A 23,838-nucleotide genomic window follows, 5' to 3' on the forward strand; every position below is an offset into this window, starting at 1 on the left:
CGTGAGTGTGCGTGCGCGCCCGCTGTTTTGGCATGTGGCTACCTTTTCCCTTGCACACAACAGGGCTGTTTGATGGGAGCTGGGAGCTGAGGAAACTTTGGGTTTGTTGCCAGGACGGTTCGCAGCACTTTGTGGAAAGCAAGAGCTAACAGTGAGACCGACGGAGTGAGTGACAAGTTGTTTACAGGTTTCCTTGAAGGGGCCTCTGCTATATTTCAATCTGTCAAAGTTGCTTTTCTTCCCTCAGAACAATGCCTGATTGTTGTGCGGGGTGGTGGTGGTTTTTTTTTTTTTTTTTCCTTCTTCTCCCCTCCCCAAAGAGAGAGAAAGAGGGAGAGAGAGAAAGCGAGCGAGCGGAGAGGGAGGGGGGAGAGAAAGGAATGAAAATTCTTCGGAGCACAAATGCCTTTGGTAACATTTTTATGTGTCTAATCTTTTCTCCCCTATTTCAACTCCGAGAGAGTTGATAACTGTTTCAATTTAATCAGTCTGCTCTTGTTTTATCTTCTTTCTCCACTGATCTTCCTCAGCGCAGGGGATTTGCTCCCGGTTCGCCGGTTTAGGTGGACCCTCGGGCTTCCCCCCGCTTATTTATTCCCCCCCCCCTCCCGGGTTTTAGGACGTGGAACGGGTCGACTCTCCCGGTCTCCCGGCGGCGGGCGAGCAGAACCAGGGGCAGGGGCCAGGCACCCCGAGGTTGCCCAGCGCCTCGCAGCCGCGGCGCGCCGCGCCGCTGTGGGGGGAGCTGTGCGAGCAGCCTGCTGCGAGGCGCGCTGCCCCTTTAAGAGACTGGTCAAGGAGTCCTAGCTCAGAGCGAGCGAGCGAGCCGGGAGGGAGGGAGGGAAGGAGGGAGGGAGGGAGGGGAGGGAGGGGGAGAGAGAGAAAATCAATCGGTTTAGAAGGTTTGGACTCACTTGACAGGTTCAGTTGGAGGCGACCATAGGTGGCTGCTGTGACAAAGGGAAATTGTGCTTTTCCAGCATGCTAACTGACCCTGATTTACCTCAGGAGTTTGAAAGGTGAGTCGAGTTGTTGGGGCGGGGGGGCGGGGGGGGGGCCGCTGCCTTTTGCGGTGGTGGTGGTGGTGGGTGTCTTCCCTCCCCCCCCCTTTTTTTTTTTTTGTTCCGTTTTGCGGTGTGTTTGTTGTTGTATTTTATTATTATTATTATTATTTACACGAGCACGCGTGTTTGCGCGCGTGTGCGCGGCTCGGCTGCTCGCAGGGGGACGGGCGCGCAACTCCGGCGCTTGGCGGCGGGCCGGGGGGATGCTCCCCCCGCTCCCCCCCCCCCCCCCCCCCGCAAGCCCCGCTCGTCACCTTGGCTAGCCAAACGGCCTGCCAGCTAGCCGCCCGGGGGGGCGGGGCGGGGCGGGGGGAGCCCCGCCGAGCCCCTCTCCCGGCCGCCCCGGCGCTGCGGCCGCGGCGCGCAGCTTTGTTCCGCTGGCTGGGCGGCTGCCGTGCCCTCCGGCAGCCCCGCAGCCCGCAGCGGCCCGGCCCGGCGCGGCGAGCGAGGTGCCTTCCTCGGCCGCGCCTCCCCGCCCCTGCCCGGGGACTCCCCGGGCGCCGGAGGATGCCCGGCGGCGGGCGAGGCGGCGGGTTCAACTTCCAGCCTCGCCCTCCCGTCAAACTTGGGAAGGCGCTCCGCCGAGCACATGACCTTTTGTTGATCTAGCAGGAGCGATTATTTTTAGGCGAGTTAACATCCCGGCCCTCCGTCAGGAGAACATCCTTCTGCCTGAGGAGGGAGAAACAAACAAACAAAAAAAAAAAAAAAAGAAAAAGAAAAAATGGGGGAAAAAAGTGCAACTCTCGCCTGCAAGTTCTGGCCGTCGCCTCTCTGGTGGAGCGTCAAGAGCGGGGTTTGGGTATGACGAGCGGGGTTTGGGTATGACGTAGACGCGCCCGTCTCCCCCTGCCCCAAGCAGGAGCCTTGCCTGCCTGGAATTAAGTTTTTGCTGTCACTGGCGACGGCTTGTGACCTCCGAGAGTTTAGTCCTTACTTCGTATGATCTGGCGCTCCTAAGAGGTCGTGGAGTGTTTTCTCAGGCGCTTGTTCACACGTCCATTGATGATCCGGCATCCCTTCCCTCCGGCTTCATTTTTAAAGGTTGTTAATAGTCCCCTGCGCGGCTGCAGCAAACAATCCAAACTTTCATTTCCAAGCGGTAAATAAAAGAACGCCAGGATGCGCGTTACTTAGGTTTTTCTCATCTTCGTGAAAGCTACCTCCTGTATAAACATTTGGTTGTATCTGACTATGCAATACAAGCTAGGTGCTAGACCAGCTGGTTAAAAATATGCTAAGTCAAGCTGTTCATCGTTCAAACCTACTGAATTTGATAGTAAAGGCATAGAAAAGAAGGCAAGATAAAAACATTTTAAGTGGGCTGAGGAACACGCATGCAGAGAAAGGACAGGAAAGAACGCTTGAATTAAAAGATCGGAGAAAAATAAAATTGGGAAACGCAGAAAAGAACTATTTTAACGCTTTCAGTCCTCGCTCTGCAACTAGAACGCTTCCTTACTAGAAAGTGGAATTGGCGTGGTTGCACTGCTCCAGGGTCGTCTTTAATACAATTAATTTTCCAGACTTACTTGGAATACTTGGTGGTTTTCCTTGGTTGGTTATCATTACAATCATAGAACAAAATTGGTTTTGTTCACGTGCATTGTATTAACTTAGTTCAACTACCTGAGGAAACTGTTACTCTTTCTGGTGTCGAATCTGATCTGGCATCACGATCATGCATTTGCCTTGTTCATACAATTAATAGATTCGAGTATTTTGTGTGGTTCACTAAGACTATACATAGAAATTTATAAGCAAGCGATTTCGATTATTCTTTGAACTTTGTGATCAACAGAATACTTGTAAACTCTGTGAAGCAGAATGAAGTCCTTTCATTTTCCTGTTGGGGGACTTTATTTTTTTAATCTGAAGTCTCACTGCAGTCTAAATATATATTTATATGAATTTTCTATATCAATAAATAATTTTGGACAAAACATATTCTTTAGAAATAGAATCAGCTACTGTACTCCCCCCCCCCCCCCCCCCCCCCCCCAGCCCCCCATCATATGTTTCATTTTCAGAGATCCCAGCTTTGGTCCTGTAAACATTCTAGTTAAATAATCAATACGCTGTTCTCCTTTTGCTATGCAGATAATAGCAAGCAGTAGAAATGGGAAGCAATAAAAATGAACCTTAGGACGTATAATTTTTTTTTTCCCCTACAATTTTCCCTCTGCAGTTGAAATTGGTAATACAAACCAATATCTCTGTTAATCATTACCATTTGTTTACATTGTGTGTGTTTGACTATAGTTACACACACATACACAGAATAGATACTGTCCATGTAATATACGTGTGTTTATCAGAAAACAGCCATGAGGACGCACTTTCTCTTACACAGGGATGCACAGACCCTCAGACGCACACATGCTCAGACAGTTCACGTGTGTATGTATGCATGATGCACAGATAATTGTTTTTTAGACATTTATGGCAGGGTATTTTCTCTGATTCTCAGTAAACACAGTTCTTGGAGCACATTTCTGCAGTCGCTAGGGTCCAGCATGTCGTATCTGCATGACCGACTTCGGATTTGTTATTACTATCCATCTCCCACTATTCCCTTTTAAACTTGAATAGCAAATTACAAGGAGGTGAAGATTTATCAAGTGAAGTTGTTTGCAGTTCAGATCTCGGAGCTTCTGTATATATCTCAGGAGGTTTTTCTTCTCTCCCTGTTGCCTTTGCCGTGATGTTTCAGTGTGTCCCCATAAACTGCAAACAGTTCGGAAACTTTCAGTCACCCCAACTGAAGGGATCTGAATCAAGGGGACTTCTCTTGTGTGTCTGTGGCCATTATCAGGGGGCATTTGCGATACACACTTGGAATGAAAATGATCCTCGGTGTCAGCCGAATAAACGGTCATTAATTCATTCAGCATCACTAGTAAATTGCAGTAGGTTTTGTGAATTAGCATGTATAATTAATTACCATACCAAAAATGTGAGGGTTTTCGTCCTTTCCTGAGAAGTTACTTGCATGTCTTTATTTCTGTTTGTGGCGGTTCAGCTGCTTGATTGAGAGGAGCATCAGAATGCGTACGCTGAGGGGGGATGATGTTTGCAGAAACGTTGTAGGAAGGAATTATAACTGGAATCTGCTCCGTTTGTTACACAGGGGCAGGGTAACTTCTGGGATGTACTTTTTGATGTACCTGTGGCACTCTGAATTGGCTCTGAAGGTCTTGGAAAGAATAACTCTTCTGTTGTTTGTGATTTTTTTTTTTTTTTTTTCTTCTTGTTTAAAAAACGGGTCATTATAGTTAAATGTAACAAGTATGGCCGCAAGAGAAAGAAAGTTTACTTCATTGAAGGAAAGGTAGAGATAATGAGGCCAGAACCATCGCGGACAGCTGTGAAATTTACAGAATGATAAAATCTCAGAAATGCCTAACATAAAGTTTTAATGTCTTAATAAAGTCTGATAAATGAAAAATAGATAAAGTGACTGCTTAACAATGTCCCTAGTGCATGGAATGTTCTTAAACCCAAATTAATTACTGCATATTTACATTTCTCTGTAGACTGAGGGAGAGACTACGCTAGGCATCCGGACAGAGTGACATCCTTTCTCTTTCTCTTTTTCATTCTTTTCTTTTCTTTTTTCTTTTCTTTTTTTTTTTTTTTTTAAATTTTTAACATGCCAGTTCAAGGTAAAGAGGTATGCAGTGTTTGTGGAAGGAAGAAGGATGGGTTAGTGCTTCCATAGGAAAAAAGGAAGAGCTAGAAAAGACAAAAGGCATGGATGGGAGCATGGGGATGGGGACAGTAGAACAAGTTTAACATTTATGGTCACCAGTTGTGTGCACTCGAAACGTTCTCTGCGCTAGTGACTAGCTTGTAGAAAGGAAAGGCTCAAGGATGTAAAGCAAGCCTCTGCTGGGAGGAAAAAAATATGCTTAGCTGCTTCACTGCTGCACTGCACGAGTCATTTCAGACTCCCACTGAATTTATTTTGGGGTTGTACCAACACTGTCAAATGGAGAAATCATTTTCCTAAAAGGAAACTTTGCGTATTCCTAAGTGCTTTTCTTAGCTAAAGTTACCCTAAAAGCTTTCTTCTTCTGCTGCGTTTGCTGAGAATTTTAGAGAAAGAATAATACCTTTCTATTAACCGGCTTGCTCAGAATGACGTCCCACTCTCCTAAAATCTACCTGTAGAAGTAAGAGTGATTGTTCCTTCATTTAAAAGAAAACAATGCGATTTCTTTAATATCGGGCTGAATAGCTTTTACCTTCCACTGAGATGCTTTGAGAAAAGGACTTTATTGCTTACGTTTGTGGGTCTAGGGGTCTGGGATCTGAAGAATAAATATAGCGCCAGTTAAAAGTTTCAGGTAGTGGTTTTTCGCAGTGACGAAAATTAACATGATTTTATTTCTCTGAGGTAAGGCTGAAGGAATTAATGCGTTTGCAGACTACTCATTAATGTCCTGCGTGCGCTAATTTCATTTGTTGCGCTTATGCTTAGCGAGGGGAAGAAGTTGACTGTTACAGATTATGGATTTTAATGCACATCTCAATAATTTACCAGTTGCTGAAATTGTGAACTAGACTTGGAAGGCAAAAGCCCAAATGAGAGAGCTGATGAGTGACACACCAGCCCGCACAATTCGACTGTTGTATTCATCGCATTTGAATCAAATCGGGAGTTTGGCATTACTAATTCTGGGTGGCTGGCTCATCATATGCATTCAAGGAGTTAATTAAAACACACACAAACACATACACACACTCTCCCACCAAGCATCTTGCGATGTTTATGTGCATAGTGTGTTTGATTGGTACCTTTAGATAGGAGAGGAATTGTTTTTCCTTCGCTTGCTGTCCAGAGATCTTAAATATATAACTAGTTTACAAAATATTTACTACTTCTCAGGGAGCTTTTAACGAGCGTTTATGCCTTTATCATTTAGGAGGCATACAGTATCTGATTGAGTTACTTAAATGTGAAGCTCCCTGATAGGATAGGCATACGTGTCTGTGTAATGTGATATATCTGTAGCTGTATAAAATACACTTTTACAGTATTTATACAGGAAAAAAAGTATCTCCTCCCAAGGTAGATTTATAGTTTCTTTGCATGCTTTTCATACTATACTTAAGAAAAAAATCTCTTAATGTTGAATAGGGTACCGGCATGTTTGCGTGTCGGATACCTCTGCCGTTACAACTCTTGCAGAAGTCAGTTTGACATCCTCTTGGCTTTCTATTCTTTTTTTATTAATTTCTTGCTCAGGCCTGGTGATAGCATAATTAACTCGTAAGCGGAGGGGGAAAAACATGTCATGTTGGACCTAGACACACTGGTAATATTCAATGCCTGTCAATTCTGCTACTGTAGCCAAGAGAAAAGAAGCGCTCACAGCTATTAATCGATACCTGTAGTACGTCTCTGCTGATGGCAAGGAGTTTGTTTAACAAGTAGTATCCTTAGAAGCAAAGCGGTTTTCCCTTTTAAAGTATCTGTGGATTTTTGTCTAAGTTGGAAAATGTGTGAAGTCTCCTGTGCTTCCTACGAAAGGTAAAATTACGTTGTATTTGAGCACGTTAAAAGCCATGCTGCAAATTAAGCAAATCCTTGTCACATTATTGTATTACCTAAACCAGAACTTACTTCTCGAACTTTTGAAACGGGTTGCGTTTTTCTCTTGAGCTTTCGGCTTTGGGCAGCGGGCGAGGGCGAGCAATCGCGCGGGCGCTGTACCTGACGGGGATTTACGGCGTTTGTACCTTTCACGCCTCCTCCCGCAGACCCCCTGGCGAAACCCCGCCGCCGTCGGCGGCCATAAAGTTTTCACCCACGCCTTTGCCGAGGGTTATGATGCTAGCCTGCGGTCTGCCACGCGTCCCACCTCTCCCACACCCTACCGAGGGGCTGACTTGGTCCAAGTGGCTTGCGTCTCGCCTGGGGCCGGGGCCGGGCTCAGCCTGCGGCCAGGGGGGCAGCGGGGAGCCCCGCACGCCGCAGCCTCCGCTCGAGAGACGCCGCTTGTCACCTCCGCGCCGAGCCCAGCCTTTGCCAGCCTGAGAAGCCAGGAGTCTCCTGAGAGAGTTGTTCCTGAGCCCACGTGTCCTTGTGACATTGTGAAGTTCTGCGCGCGGTAGTTGTTGGGAGAGAGCGAATTTAGACAAGATTTTGGAAGAATTTTGGTGAGCGCTGCTTGCAGGGGCCATGGTACTTGAAAAGAAAGTAAGGAGTGAATGGAAATTGTGAGATGTGCAGTGGTAATTCAGAGAAGCTGTCTACTTTTTTTTAGGATGGATGCAATTTTTTATTTTTTCAAACAGAAAAAGAAGGAAAAAAGAAGGACATGGGTTGCTAGAATCATTAGATGTTAACGTGAAATTCAGGAGCGTTAGAGGTGCTGCCCATGGTATTGCAGGGGTGGGTGGGTTGGTTGGTTGTTTTGTTTTGAACATAATTTGCAAACATTTTCCTACCCCCTCTTTTTGATCTGGCATGGCGCTTCTCTTCAACTTGTCCTTTTGTAACCTTGTTTAAGAAAAAAAAAATTCAACATGATGATACTATTTTTGACTTGTAGAACTCTGAGAGTTGAAGTGAAAATGAGAAAAAGCTTGGGGCTCATCTTGAAAGTTTGAAATGGCTTTGACCTTGTTTCCTGTAAAAGTATTGTGGGATTAATCAGGTAACATTTCTTAATTCTCAGATTTTAATTATATTTTCTATTTTTAAAATTTATGTTTGGTATTCCAGATTTCCTTTTTGTACTTTCTTTTGGAAAGATCAAGTATGGAAATTCATATCGGCAGCTGCTCTTTGAGATCTATAATTATTTTATTTTATTTTACCATGTACTTCTGCTTTTGTGTTTTCTCAAGTTCATATAGACTGTCTTCATTGTGTTTTGGGTTTTTTTTTCCCCTAGTATGTGGGCGTCAGCGTGCTATTGGATCTAAATATATCGTAAAACGTTACCTTAGTGCTGATTTTTCTGTGTGGTTGTACTATAGTCTTATTACTACGTATTTGTTTCTATCTTACTAATCTTAACATAATTCTATTACTTCTGGGGACAAAAATATAAGCAGAGTGAATAGAAATTTAATTTGCTTGTCTGAATAATCAGAGTTCTTTTTAGTGGTGAGGAACTCTGTTGTGTGTGTGCGGGTATGAGTTATTCTTGCATAGTTAAGACCATTGTCACCATCTAATGTTCTTCATGAACCTTTGTAGCTATTGAGAAAAAAGAACTAGGAATGCAGTTTATGTAAAAAGAAACCCATACAGTTTGTCATCCTCTTGGTTTCTTTGGTGCTGAGCTTGTCATTTTCTTAATTTTTTTTCTTTAAGAATGTGGGAGTGAAAAAATGCCCCATGTTTCATTCATTCATCTCGCAGGTTGGGCATGGGCAAAGATAATGTATCTGACAGTGAGCTGGAGTTACTTGCCATTGCCAACTCAGTAGATAGCATAAGACCAAGAATAAGGAAAATGTTAGTGGTTCCAAACAAGTTTTAATTTTGTTACTCCCTTTTTTACCATAGTTACATGAAAAGACTTCACCAGACTTTTTTGGCCAGTTAAAACGGTGAGCCTAAAAAAGTCTGAAGAGTAGTGTACCCATACATACAGACGCATTCATGTTTGCTCTCTGTAGTTTGGTGTGTCCGTTTACTGGGTTGCATTAAGTTGCGTTATCTTCAGTTTGCTGGGAATCCTAAAGAGACTCTGCTTTCACAGAGTGTGATGTGACTAAAATTCATCACAGCTGGAAAGACCTAAGTGCATCTCTGCATACAATTTTTATAGTTTTGAGGTATTCCTTGTTTTGAGAGAGAGAATGTTTAATGAAGGGTGTGAAGCGTGCCATGTCCTCTCACCTTTTGGAGTGGCCTTGCCTGAGTGAAGGTTGAGGCACTCGGCAGAGCTTTGTGCCGGGAGGGAGTATGGGCTTGCTATAGTTCTGCCCAGGCTGTATTCGACTGTAGAGAAGTCTTCTGTTTTCAGAGAAATTCCCTTAGCGGCCTCATTACATTCACTTTGTAAAATAAGACTGAAAACATTTTCTCTAAAGGTTTAGTCAAGTTTCTATTCATAGGGTTTTCTCCCTAAATTTCGATGCTGTGGCCCCACTGGGGCAGAGGCTTTTGTGGATAGAAATGAGATGTGTGGGAAGGTGATGGTTGGTAAGGGTGGAGGGAAGGATGTTCTTACCCGTTTGGCATGTCTATTAACAAACTGGGTCATTTTGTTGTGTTGTATTTACATGACTTGTTCCTGTGCTGGTGTGAAATGTGAATCACCAAAACATGATGATTATTTAAAAAAAAAAAACAGGCTAAATGAAACAAAACTGAAATAGAACTGAAAGGCTAAATGAAATCAAATGAAAACAGAACATGCAACATTATTCTTCTGCAGTTGCTGAGTAAAGCCAAATACGTTTCTTTTCCATGTCTGTTAAAAATACCCAGGCTTTTGATTTTCAAAATCACAGGGACACAGGAAATATACCTCTCTCTTCAGGTTCAGCCTTTGGTTTGTCTTTTACTCATGGGTTTTGCAGATTTAAGTAGATGTTTATGGTCAGCGTGTTGTAAAGAAGGCTATTGATTCTCATCTTTGGTGAAACCTTACGAATGTTGAGTTGATTCTGGTTTTGCAACCGAGATTAGAATTTGGCAGAATTTTGCAGTGGAAGGCTCTCCTCCTTTGCTTGTGTTTTTTGTAAGTTCTGCTCACTTTTGCTGTTCTTGCCTAAACTCTGAAATTAATTGCGTGATCAGGAAACCATATTAGGCTTTGGTGTTTGCATGATATTTCATGCAAAGTATGGGAGAAATACTGTGCCCCTCTCAAGTATGCCATGCATATCTTTTATAGATAATCTGCATGCGTATTAGTGTCACTGATTTAGTGTGTTTTTGTAGAGTGCAAGCATCCTGAATCAGGACCCCATTATGCTCGTCACTGTACAAACACAAAAAAGAAGGTTTCTTTCCATTCCACAGAGCAGCCTTTGTGCTTAGAGCTTAGAGTAATGTCAATGTGTCTTTGTATGGGGAAAATTCAGAAATGGAGAGTAGGTAAAAGATCCCTAGCATGGTTCATGAATGAGATTTCAGTCCTGAAGCCATGCTTTAAAATTTATAAATTGAGCAATGCGTGTGCATGTGTATTCTCTCTATATATTTTCTACACATATGTATGTAGAAGTTGCTTTGCTGTTAGAAGTACTGATAATATTAATAATAGATTCATACTTCCTATAAAGTCTTTTGATTAGGAATTCAGAGCATTTGGAAAGCATTAATATACAATTCATGAAGATTTCTGTGCTCTTTAGATTGAGAAGCAAGATTAGCCTCAACCTATAGATGAGAAAACTGAGGGACGGTGTCACAAAATCATTTGCATAGGTGGGTATAAAAAGTAAAGATGCTGACCGCTAGTCCTGTTTTTTAACCTCAAGACCCTCCTTTTCCTTCTTGAGATCCTAAGAACTGCAAATTACAGACTTCTGTCTGTCCAATTATAATTTCTAAAGGTCTCATTCTAGCAAGATGAACTACAATACTCAAATTACTTAAATACGTAAAATAGGGACTTTGGAGTATAACTAATAATATATAGTAAAGAAATATTTACAGCCCCAGCTGCGTTGGTTAGGACTGGGAGGGAATACTGTTTGTAGCCCCTCCAATTATCTGAGCGTGCTTCTAAACTAACTCCCTACCTGGAGGCAAGTTCAGAGAACTGGAGTTAGGTCGCAGCACCCACAGTGTTTAAGCAAAAATTGAGAGACACTGTGTGTTACTAACAGTCAGGTAAAGGTTTCATCCTGGAGAACAATTAACATCTTCAGCCATATGTACAAGAGCTGTCATATGTTTTATAACCTAAGGACCAGGCACTAGGGGAGTCCAGGAAAAAATTCTTCACATGGAGAGTATTAATGTGAGGAACAGACTTTACTGAAAGCAGCAATGTAGGCAGCCACAGTGAGCAAACCAACTAGCTTAAAAGCAAAAACCACGTTGCAGAAGACAAAATGCGTTGTAATTCTTACCCGCATATTTGGCATCTGTTTTTTAAATGTGTGAGAGAGATCCAAAATGAAGGAAATTATACAAGCTTATTAAAAGGGAGGAATTACTTTCTTATTCATGTTAAAAGTTCTAATCTGTTTTAGGTTTGTTTTTTTCTTTTCTCATTTCCAGCTGTATGTTCAGTAAGAGTAGCGCTGAATCGCTGGGGTCCGCAGGTAGATTTAGATTTAGTCTCTGTGTTGCATCTCTTACTACACACTGAGAAAATGGGTATAAAGTAATGTTGTGGTTTAACCCTGCAGGCACCTAAACACCACACAACCGTTCGCTCACTCTCCCCCTCCCCAGTGGGATGGGGCAGAGAATCGGAAAATAAAGTAAAATTTGTGGGTTGAGATAAAGACAATTTAATAGGACAGAAAAGGAAGGGAAAATAATAGTAATATACAAAATAAGGGATGCACAATGCAATTGCTCACCACCTGCTGATGGATACCCAGCCAGTCCCTAAGCAGTGATCACTGCCCCCTGGCTAACTCCCCCCAGTTTCTATACTGAGCATGACGTCATATGGTATGGAATAGCCCTTTGGCCAGTTTGGGTCAGCTGTCCTGGCTGTGCCCCCTCCCAGCTTCTTGCGCACCTGGCAGAGCATGGGAAGCTGAAAAGTCCTTGACCAGTGTAAGCAGTACTTAGCAACAACTAAAACATCAGTGTGTTATCAAAGTTATTCTCGTACTAAATCCAAAACACAGCACTATGCCAGCTACTCGGAAGAAAATTAACTCTATCCCAGCCGAAACCAGGACAAATAAGGAGTTCTGGGTGGATTTTGATATATGTAGCCTATGAATATTATGATTGAACTATGAAGTTATTTTCTTTGATAAGCTTTTTAAGAGGAAGACTCCTTTCAAGACAATGGATTATAATCAGGCATGTTCCATAGTATTTCAATAGTAGTTACTTAGCAGTGTGTTCACAAAGACCTATTTTGTGATAGGGCCAGCCAAGACATCCTTGAAAAAACTGTCTGTTTGGACTCAGTGGCACTGAAGTTCAATGTCAGGTCTTAAAAATGTAGGCCTAATTAATTATGTTCTGCTCAACTCTCTGAAAAAGGCTGGCGTTTTTCACCTCAGTAAACCGGGATGGCATGAAATGGTGACTTGCGAGGAGATTGAACAGATTGAACAGAGACTGAACAGAAGCCTGACTTTCCTTAATCTGCAGCAAACTTCCAACAGTTGCAATGCCGCTGGAATTTCTAAAGCATCAGGAGAGATTTCTGCAGGCTTCTGTAAATCTGTAGATTTCAGAAGTTCTGTGTCAGTGTGCTTTAAAGACACGTTAACTATCTGTTCCTCCTAAACAACATGTATCCCTGGTAGATAAGAATGATCAGAATGGCGGTGATGAAAATGTACCTGAATTCTGCCAGGGCTAACATCTGGGCCTTAGTGGACTTGGCACTGTACACAAAATCAATCTTTGTTTTGAAACTGTGTGTTTCCTAAGGTAGTAATTCCCAGTTGTGGCCACCAAGGTCTTAAGCAAGACGGCTGCACAAAAATGCATTCTTCCAAATATACGTTCGTTTGATAACCTCAGTTGTCAAACGTGTGACCTCTGTTAATTTGTCACCAGGCAAATTATTGTCACCAGTTCCCAGATTCCATGAGAACCCCAGGCAGACAGCAGAGCCCCATGCTGGTAAGCATTTCTGGTTTTGCTGTTTGTGGTAATAAACAACGTACTTACAAATGAGTTGACGGAGGTACCTGCGACTGAGGTGACTTGCCATGGGTTGTCCAGTGTAACGGCAGCAGATTCTTGGAGGGCTCACCGCCCCCGTCTGGAGCTGGTTCTTCCAGAGCAGCATAGCCTATCTTATATTTTCATATTAAATAAACTAAATGGTTATCAGGTAAGAAAGGCAGAGCCTTACTACGAAAATGACTTATAGAATTTCCTTCTTGATGCTTATTAGAAAGGTGAAAACAAGATGAATGAAGTTGTTGCTGTTATAGTTGGGTAGAGTCTCGCATGGAAGCCTGTATTTTTAAAAGCAGCTATAAAAAATTAGAGCGTAATAGAAGTTAGAACATTATTTTAAAAAGAAGATAAATAAAATAGCTTTTTACATACATGTGCAGTCTATTGAAAGGCCATCCAAAGCACTGATACCAATTTAAGAAGATGATCTTTTGCCTTAATTATACATCTGGGAGATATTAGCTGAACATTTTGTGGAGAACTGTGAATACCTTAGTTGCCAGTTGTCTAAAATGCTGCTAATGATTGCTTCAGTGCCAGTGTTTTGATGGCTAGAACCTAGGCCTGAATATGAATACAAAGAACTCAATCTAAAAAAACCGAGTGTGCGCGCACACTTTTTGTACAAAACAGATTTCAACCATCTGCTTGGCACTTAGCTTTGCAACTATAGGCTCTGATATGAAAGGGAGCACTGTCCAGGTTATGAATGGTATCACTTTTATGGGTACCTTAGAAAAATCGTAGTGTTATTAGAAAGCTTGTGTATCCAATGGTTTTCTGCGGTGGAATAATGAAAACAACTGCCTTAGCCAAAATTTTGTGCCTTCCGACGGTCCTCCGACGGCAGCATCTCCTTACCCTTGCAAAAGGGATTTTGTAGTGAGGAAAAGTTTCTGTTCTGCACCTCAGCATTTCCAAGTGTATCAGAGGAGTTTAGATGAGTGGCCCTTAGAACTGACACCCCAGATGGTTTATGACACAAAGCACTGTTTGCTTAGGAATACGTTGTATAGCAGAGTCTGTTGCCCAAGCACCACAGAGCGTGTCAAATCAGCATGGAAGTTAATGGACCAAAAGCCCTTCTGAATTTAACGCTTTCCCATTTGATCTGAATTTACAGCTTTAAATCAGAACCACAGTCTTCTTTTAGTGGTGCAGTGGTGGAAAGTAAAGTTGATAGCATAAATTACAGGCATATAATACAATCATTTTGACCCAATTCATCTGTTTAAAGGTTTAGAATGAATGAGACTGACTAAAATCTTTGGTAAAAGCCTGTTCATGAAATACATTTAAAAAAAAAAATTTGAAAGTTAGGAGAAGATTTGAGTATGTGTTAATTTGATACTCTGACCAGTCCATGTTTTACTCTTAATAGGTTAAGCAGAAGAAAATGCACCGTAGAAAAAATGAAAACTCTTTGGAGCTTTCACTCTTTGTTAGCAATTTAGGTATTATTTCTTTGGCTTTGCTAGATTTATCCTTAAAATATGCAGGACAAAATATGTTTCTTCTTTGCTTCTCTTCTTTGAAAGGGTTTGATAGTATTTTCCCTTAGGTGCATGTTTGGAAAAAAGGCAGTGAAAATGCAACCTCCTGCATGTAACAAAGCCTCTGTGTTTGGCCATCCATTTAGTGCCGTGTCACATTAGTACTGCATTGTTAACACCTTTGGACAGGGCTAAAGGTTCCTTGCTGCTGTGTTTAGAGAACTGCTTATATCAGATCGTAATGTTGCTGGACGCTTTTCTCAATAAATGTAATTTTCATTTAAAAGTAGGGCTGGATTGTTTGCTTCCGAGATGTCAGGAGGGTGAATAAAAGCACTAATTGTTATATACGCTCTCATTTTATAAAGACTTCCTTTTCTCTATGTTATGTGGTCTTGAGAAGGTGCTGCTTTTGACTATTACATTTTATTTGCCTGAGTCTGTCTTTTTGTGGACAACATCCGAGATGATGAAAGAAAGATAAAGTTGGATCTCTGTGGATAAAATGATGGCGATGCTGGAAACTTAGAAGATTCTGCATAGTATTAGATGAATCGTAATGTACGGACAGCAAAAATCCAACTTTTTTTGAAGAACGCATGTGAAGTAAGCTTTAACAGTATTAAGGTTATAGCCCTAACAAGCTAATAGACTTGCAGTCCTCTGTATTATTCCCGTCCTGTCTCTTCCTTCCTCAGCTCTTCTCCTTTCACCTTCTCCCCACAAGCAGTCGGGCATGCTTTCTACATTTTTATGGGGAGCACTGCTATTCTCACAGGTAGAGGTTAAAACAATAAACTTACTAAATTTCAGAAAATTCCGAGGCCCTTGAAGTGTTGATCGTAATGGAAAGCAAGAAAGCCAGTTCTCCAGCCGCTATGTTGCCGTGCCTTTGCGTAGCAACTCTACTGAGGTTACTTAACCATCTTATTAGTGAAGCAGTTCTTCGTGTTGCATGCAGTAATCTGGGTTTCTTCAGGAGTGGGAAATAGCAGCAGCCTGTCTGCTGTTCAGCGTTAATGATTGCCAAAGAATAAGCTCCTGTATTCAGGGATGGGTGAGAAGAAATTCTGTAAGAAACACTATGAGCAGATTCATAATGAAAGCTTTGCTCTTTGGCCCTCATGTTCTTGGAAATTTCAGAGGGGAAGGTCTCCTTGACCAATGTCAACAACTGGGTCGTTTTCTTTGCTTCCCCTCCTCCTCTCTTTAGGTAATATAGTCATATTTATTGTCAATTTATTTTCTGTAGATTCCTCCAGTCCACAGTGGTTGGAAGGGAGTTCTGGAGTGAGTGCATGGCAAGGCAAATTTGAGATGGCAGTTGGTGGTGTGGGAGGGAGGGTTGAGAGAAGGAGGAGGCAGAGGGTACGAGAGTGCAGCTACAGTTTTAAACAACCTGCCAATTGTCCCGCTTTTTATTAAAATGGCAGCTTTCAAGCCAGGTCTCTGAACTGTTTAATTTGATTTACACTGTTAAGCCTAAGTTCTCTCATGCTGTTAATAAGGACTGAACAAATACCTTGCTCGCTCTTTCCCTCCCCCCCCACACCACACCACTAAAAATCTAGTTGTGTCTCTTGCTGTTGGTTTTAAACAAACTTCTGCATTGTGTCACCCTTTCTATTAAGTTTAGACATCCAATTTATGAAAAGCTTGAGAGGGAGAGAGGATGGCTCGCAGAGGAGGGTGCACTTGGTAGATCTGGTGTGGCTCCTTCTCCTGATTTTCGGCCAGTTCAGTGTTGCCATCAGGTTACAGTTGCGTTTGCGTTAAAGCTGGGTGTGAATGACCGGGTTCAGAGGTTGGACTTCAACTCTCTTCATGGTCTGTCATTGTCATAATCCAAAATAAAATGAGGTTCTCAATATGCAGGTGCCAAATGGCTGCAGAATATCAGTCTGCCAGTTTGCCTGTCTAGCTCCAGTGTACGAGGCAAAGTGAGGTCAGGCACATGTTAGTACAGGACTTTGGAACTCCCTTGAAGCATTATGTGCTGCTTGTGCCTTCCAGGAAGCCCTAGGTAAAGATTTGAAAGTCTCCAGAATGAAGATGGCTCCTACGTTTCAAAGGCTATATAACATCTGTATTTTCAAAGATTCTGATGTTATATTTAACACTGAAAGCAGGAGGAACAGATGAACGCGTGTGTAGGAAGAGTGCATGATTTTCATGAAGAAATAAGAAATTGTCTATGAAAGAATTGCATGTGAGTCAGCTAGTACAAAAAACTTACATGTCCATTTAGAATTTGGGGGCAATTAAATGTTTTTAATAGTTTGGCTCATGTATCTAATCTGTTTGGAAATATACCCTTCCAGGGGTGTCTGGGGAAAAAATCAGCTTGTTTTTCTCCATCCTTATTTTTATCTGTATGAAACATCAAAGTGAGTGCCTGAAATAAATTGATCTACATTTTTAGACCCATTTATCAGGTAGAGTTCAATGAAGCGATACACATGCATTGTAACTGTGAACTATTGTGCAGATGACTTGTTTTTTCTTTGAGGTGAAAATAACCCTGTTGAATAGGAGGGTATATGTAGCACCGAGGGTGGGTCTTGTATTGTGTTTTTACATTTTTAAAAACATTTCAGGAGAGTAATAGCTAAAGGTTGCTTTTTCACCAGACACTGACTGCCTTGTGTCAGTCCGCTTTTCAGCAAATGAGTTTGATGCCCTTATTGGTAGTCTTAGAAAAGAGGACAAGGACTGATTAAGTCCAGAGAGCAGTGTTTGCCCTCACCTCCAAAGCTTTTATTACTGGCTTCTCTGCAGCTCCGGGTAGTAGGAACATCACGGGGAAGTTTGCTCTTCCTCTGCCTTTGCAGTGTTGTGTGAATAAACAGAGGCCATGCTTGTCACTCGCCCTCCTTGCACAAGCCCTACATTCATGTATGATCATAAGGCTCGGTCCAGCTCCTACTGAAAACAATTGTAGACTCTCAGTGACTTAACTTGGGTGTTGGATTGGGCCCATTAAACGGGAAGAAAATAAAGTGGAAGTGTTGTTAATGATTCCTATTGATGCTTTTCCTGGCACAGAGTACTGCAGATAATTGTTTTTAGACGAAATACAGTTGCATCTAAGTATTACATTTATTAGCTTTTTAAAGGAGGAATAACCAAACTGGACATATGGGGTGTTTGAAGTGTGATTGTGTGAGACTAAGATAATTTCAGGAGAATAGCTTAAGTCACAGGATATGTGTGATGCCCTTTGTATACAAGATGTGGGATTGTGGAATTTATTTTGCATGCACTGGTTTTCACTGAGAAGGAATCCAGAATGCAAATATATAGTCATATTTAGAATATATAAGGAGTGCAGCCTCGCTGCTGTAGACTTCGAGACCTGTTAATCAGGCTTGATAGTGATGTGATCTCTGGAAATACTTCAGTTAAGTAGGTTTAATCCTTATTAACAGTAAGTTGCTTGAAACCATTTTAAGTAAAGTCTGAGAAGGAATATGGTAGATTGAACACACAAATAAAGGCCAAACCTGTTAGGCTCTGAGTGGCTTTGACTCCTTTGAAGTTCTGTGGGGTTTGGACTTACTACAAGATCAGGACACTAACAAAAGAATTTTCACCTTATCTTCATATTTTTCCACTCTAATTGACAATGTCATTTCCACATTAAGATGGAGTACTACTCATGTTTTTGATATAATTTAGGTGTTGCCCCAGCCCTCCTCATGACTTGGTTAGAACGTGTTATAGGCCGATATTAAAGAGTCTGTTTTTCTTAAGCCTTATTCTGGAGTGTTCAGGTTAAATGACGTCTGTAATTTGTCCACATTTTGGAATGTTTCCTGTTGACTTCAGTGTGATTTAGCTGTGTATGACTGTGATCCAGAGCCTTTTACGAACAAGGAGATAGGAGAGGGTACTGCTGGTTTCACTGCTTTCATCTCATTCATCAAGAGGGTGAAAGGAAGGAATGAAGTGGCAGAGCTTTTGTTGCTACTGTTTTTTGGGAAATGTTTTCAGAGAACTATTTTGGAAGATGATGGTGAAGTTGTTCCTCCTATTTGCACTGCATTGCCAAAACATTGTGCTCTTGTATGAGGTAATAGCTGCGGTTTGTGGCGACATTATGAAAACATTGGTTTGTTATGATGATTGCAGAAAAAAATCCCAGCTACATGGTAACGTATTTGTAATATTTTATTGAAGTGAAACATGGAAAATACAGCATAGCTTGGAGTCCCCTTGGACTGATTTCATGTGTCGGGAATGAAGAAGCAATTGTGCAAAACTGAAATGGGTGTACGATGTCAATTAAATAATAGATTTTGGGCTACCCAAAGCATTCTATGATTCTATTGTAGTATAGTTTAGTCTTTTTTTTTAGTATCACTATTATGTGTTACATTTGGTTGGTAGTAGGATGTATTTTACATTGCTAATTATCCAAATCGGAGCGTAAATTTTCTTTTTGTCCTGTGAAATAGAGGCAATATTAACTAAAAGATAACATTGCTGCTGGATACTGTTGTAGAATAAGGAGTGGGACATAGGTAATACCTTACAGGTTATATCGTACAGTCATTGAAGGCTAAGTATGTAGATGGGCAAGAAGACCACAGACTCTTTCCTCTCAACATCTAATCTTGAGGTAAGGCATTCAGCATAATGAACAGAAAGAGATTCATACTGTCCCTTTACACACTTCAGCTGGACAGGCTAAGCTCCTGTGTTTCCCAGCTATGCTGATTAAGAGATTTGAAATTAATTTTTGAACTTTTGATTGCCTCTTTGTTTACACAACCTATTTTTGTTTCTTCTTTAATTCCGTTCTATTTAATGGGCATTACTAAGTCTGAAAGCTTGGATCATGGCTTTTATATTTTTTTTAGTTTATTAAGGGAATAGAATTAAAGCAACACAATATGACTGTGACGCTCCAAAGCTCTAGGTGTTATCCTATTTTGATAATTTTGTATGCCTGCTAGGTATGAGGGTCCTTTAGTTCAAAAACTCTGCTTCATCTGCATTTGGTGTCTTCCATCGTGTTTAGATAATCAGGCCAGAACCTCTAAATGTTTAGTAGGAGTTGGTTGCAGGAGGGCACCGGTGATAAATGTTATCAGATTGTATGAGAAACAAGTCCCCGGAGAGGTATATTAGAACAGTATGTCACTATACCAGCAAACCAGCAGCGTTGTTTGCTTCATCCTCTTTTTTCCTGTGACTGTTTTAATTTCCTTTTTATCGCACATTGCAAAAGACTAGTCTAACGTATTTATGTTTTAGAGAGTTGAAACTTCTGCAGTATTTTTGAAATGCCTGTTGTTATGACGTGTCTCTTCGAAAACAGAGCAGGATCTACGGCAGAGATGTAGCGAATGACCACAGTCAATTACTGTGATGAACAATTGATTTCTGGTTTTTTAAAAGTACACCCTTAATAATTATTCATTTGGCTGAACTACCCTATTCTTCTTTATATAAGTTGTGTACAGAGAGGCATGATACATGTTATTACTCATATAGCTGTGTCAGTAATGATATAAGCTATATAGATGTGACAAATGGACTAGAATAAATAGTGTCAAAGAACTGAACTAATATTTTGCTTTAGGTAAATACTGACTCTTTTTGGTGTGTTTAAAAAAGCTAGACTATAAGAAAAATACAATCTCAGAACAATTATATCAAGAACATCTTTAAAGACGTTTTAGTCAAGTCAGTGGGGTACTTTTTCTGAGTGTCTCTTTTTCTGCTTTATATGATGATTCATCCAGACATGCAGCCTTACATTTACTCTGTGCAAGAAAGAGATACTTAGGGTCATATTTTGTTTGTACAGGCATGTCCTTTTATAATGCAATAGGTAGTACCAGACTAACAAAGCAGAACAGTTAGACTCACAAGGTATGGGTTTATAGAAAATCACAACAGATTAATTAAAAAAGAGATAATAGTTATTTATTATCCTGATATTGTGAAGCTCAAAATGGAGCGCCCAGAGTTTCTGTTGGAACTGGTGGCAGCTGGAAATGCTGAGAACTTTGCAGCGTTAGGCATCCTCCTCACACGCTTCAGAAGGTGCTAAAGTCAAAAGGAGCTTTTAACTCTTTGAGGTGATATGGCCTCACTATAAAGTGCTTGTCTGCAGAACATCCACAATCTTGTGGTAGGGTGAAAAATGTAATGGGAGAAGGAACGGCAAGGGAGTGAAGGGGGGAAAACTACTTCCATAAATCAATTTGTATGAGACCGACACCTAGCTGCCTTCTGTCCTACTTTTTGCATTGTGAATGGGTGGTGGCATGATATTGGGCATGATATATATATTGGGCATATCATTGGCATGATATTGGCATGATATTTGTGTTCATGGATTTTTTTTTCTAATTCTTTTTTTTTTTAAGTAGTGGTGGTGGGTCATTTGGAATTGCTTCGTTTTGTTCTGTAACCAGGGTGAACAGGAGGGTTCAGCTGGCAATTTATAGGTTGGGGAGGGTGCAGCTGGAAGTGTACAAGGAGTGGCAAAAAGGAAGGAAAAAGGGAAACAAAGGTGGTTTTAGTCTTTTTCTAAGGTGTATGGCTATATGGGTTTTGGGATTCATCATCCAGTGGAAAAAAGTGAGAGACGGACCAAGGGAAGTTATCCTGTTTATTTGACTAGGCCTTCCCTTGACTCAGTATGCTATAATCATCTTTTTGCTGGTTGTCTTTCAAAGTATAATTAGCCTGGAAGTGAATGTGGGTGGTGGGTGGTATGGAGAAGTATTTCTTCGGAAAAAAAATAAATAAGAAAGAAATGGTCTGCTGAAGAAAAAAAGTCCTGTGTAGCTTTCCAATTTTTTGGTTTGGACAGTGTATATGTAACTCCAGAAGCCAAAGACGTCCTGAGTCGAAGTCCAGAGAGAGTTCACTAGAAACAGTCTAATTGGAACATGCCCCAGTTTATTACAATGATGATAACACTTTGTACTTCTATTGTGCCCTCTGTGCTAAGATCTCAAGGTGCTTTACAAATATTAAGGGATTAACTTGCACAATGCCGCTGACAAATAGGTATTATTACTGTCCCCTTTTACACGCCTGGGGAATTGAAGTACCAAGGAGTACAACAGCTCAGTTGTGCAACACTTTTGCCTGGAGAGAAGAACTTAGGTTGTCACCCCACCGCAGCCAGAGGTTTGAATATAGCAAGAGGAAAACTTAGTACCTGTGTCCTCCTGAGTGTTTGCAGCTCTCCACTTAGCTACATTCAGATTTGTTTTGGTAGGCAAACTTGCAGCCTTAGAGGGACAGGAGGCAAAGTTGTAATTAATTCCTCCTTAATTGGCGTAGCAGTAAGTAATTCTGCTTAATCCATTCCTTGCTGTGAGGATGAAGTAAGGCTAAACATTTGAATTGTGGAGAGGACAAGGGGAAGAGGAGGAGTAGGCAGTGAAAGATGGACAGAGACAGACATTTCTTACGCTGTTGTAGGCACACATTAAGAAATACCTACAAAAATAAGACACCTTTCTTATTTTTTCCTCAGATTGCCTCGTGACTTAATTAGGTGAAATGCAAAGAGACAGACAATTCAGTTTGGAAAAATTCACTAAATTTTCCCTACCCCTTCTTGTCTTTCATTCAGTCCGTAAGAGTCTCTGGAGTGTGAAATGTGAAGACACCAAATTGGAATTAATTTTGCTTTTTCATTTAACAGATTGTGTTACATTAACACCACACTATTGCCAAGCAGCAAACCTTTCCTTTCCTCAGATGTTAGCTACTAATACAGACTAAAGACTGACTGCTGAAAGAATGGTTATACTGAAATGCTTTATTTAAGTTTATCCTCCCTTGTGGCTCGAGCGGGCCCTGATTCTGCTAAGATGTATTCACGTGAGCAGTCTCACTGAGTTCGCTTTTATTGCTTCCTGGCAAGTAAGCTGGATTCTATTTCGTCTACCGTCGCCCAAGTTAGAATTTCAAAGCTCACTCAATCCTCAGAGAGACCTTTGCAAGACTCTCTTCTCCTGTATCTCTACACAGGCATTAAAACACACTGAGGACACAATTGAATTAATCAGGACTACTCATGTACAGAAAATCAACCAAGATTCTGTTTAAGAGATGACAACTTTGATATCATATTGTTCATTACCAGCCAAGGAATTGTTACTGCTTATGTAATGGGATTATTAAATTGTTTACTGATGATAAGTCTTGCTTCCAATGTTAAGCATGTACTGAGAGTCTTACTGTAGTTCTACTGAAAAGAACTAGCTATGAATGACATCACAGGATTTATTTTCTCTCCCTAAATTGTGTTTTGTTTGCACTTTTGAGTGTGTGTTTTAGTTTTCAGTCCTACAAGGTTAGCCCAGGATCTGGCAGTCAGGCTGAGTTCGCTCATGCTCTTGGATGGTGACCAACATTCAAATTCTGCAGGTTAAATTATTCTCCTGAAGATACCTGCCTTTCTGCAAAATATTTATTTTGTGCCTTTCGTGATCAGGATAGATCCTGGAAGTAAGTTATGCAGATCGCAGGGGGGATTCAGCAATTAGTATATTACTGTACGGTACGTGACTAGAATTAAATGTTGTTCAGTGGCCTGTGGAGTAATTGGTTCTGCAGGACTTAGGAAAGTAGAAGTAGTAGTAAAGAGGCCTCAAATTAGGAAATGAAACAAACAAGAAAGAAAGATGTGGACATTACCCCTGTCTAGAAGAGAATTACATTATTAGTTTGGATCCCTTTGTTTTCTTTGCTGAAGATGGCAGTATGTAAAGCTGAAGCTCCCTCAAGAGCAGTGGCCCATTCCTTGGCACCACCTAACTGAAGAAAATACAAGTCTATTCCCTTTGTTTTTAGCAGAATTGTATCTCATCTCTCTGTAAGAGACTATTCCATTTCAGGCTTCCTGCCCTTTGAACTAGAATTTTCATATACATTATTTAAAAGATTCTGTGCTGCAATTGTAAGCCTAAATTATATGAATTTGAGAGAACCTGAGCAAAACTGTCTTTGAGGGATGGTTCTCCTTTCAGCTGTGGTACTGTTGCCTTTTTCCATCTTTATGACTGTAATCCCGTTGCGTTTGGAATCATCGGGACTCAGTGTGGAGTCACTGCCAGTGGATCTGGATCATGAACCCAATGAACAGTCAGTCCTCTTAATGTGAACAGCACTCTTTCACTCTGTGTGTGTGTATGTTAAAGATGACATGGTTGCACATGTGTAGAATTATCCTGCATTTCATCTATTACAAAAATAGTGGAATATATTATAATGCTTCTGGGACTGCCATTCTCAAATGTAAAAGCCTTCAACTCCCGCTGTGTTATACCTACAACCCATGGTGGTGGGCACTTCACCTGTTTGTTTGTTTTTTACTCATAGACCATTTTTAAAGAAAAATAGAATGATGCGCTTTGTAATCATATAGCCTTTTCCAAGCATACTATGTTTCTAAAAATTTTCACTGCCTGCCTATGTTTTCCATCAGATGTTAATTCTT

The 23,838-nt window shown here is 41.2% G+C and overlaps 1 protein-coding gene across 1 annotated transcript in view; it reads left to right on the forward strand.

Moving 5' to 3' along the window:
* Positions 1–402: 402 nt before the first annotated feature.
* The window catches only part of SOX5 (SRY-box transcription factor 5), a 293,400-nt gene continuing 269,964 nt past the window's right edge, over positions 403–23,838 (forward strand). The window contains exons 1-2 of the mRNA XM_075709827.1: positions 403–411; positions 922–1,019. Of these exons, the coding sequence (XP_075565942.1) occupies positions 403–411; positions 922–1,019 (107 nt within the window). The remainder of the gene's footprint in view (positions 412–921; positions 1,020–23,838) is intronic.

This window comes from Pelecanus crispus, chromosome 1, assembly GCF_030463565.1.
Source record: "Pelecanus crispus isolate bPelCri1 chromosome 1, bPelCri1.pri, whole genome shotgun sequence".
In the NCBI taxonomy this organism is placed as follows: domain Eukaryota; kingdom Metazoa; phylum Chordata; class Aves; order Pelecaniformes; family Pelecanidae; genus Pelecanus; species Pelecanus crispus.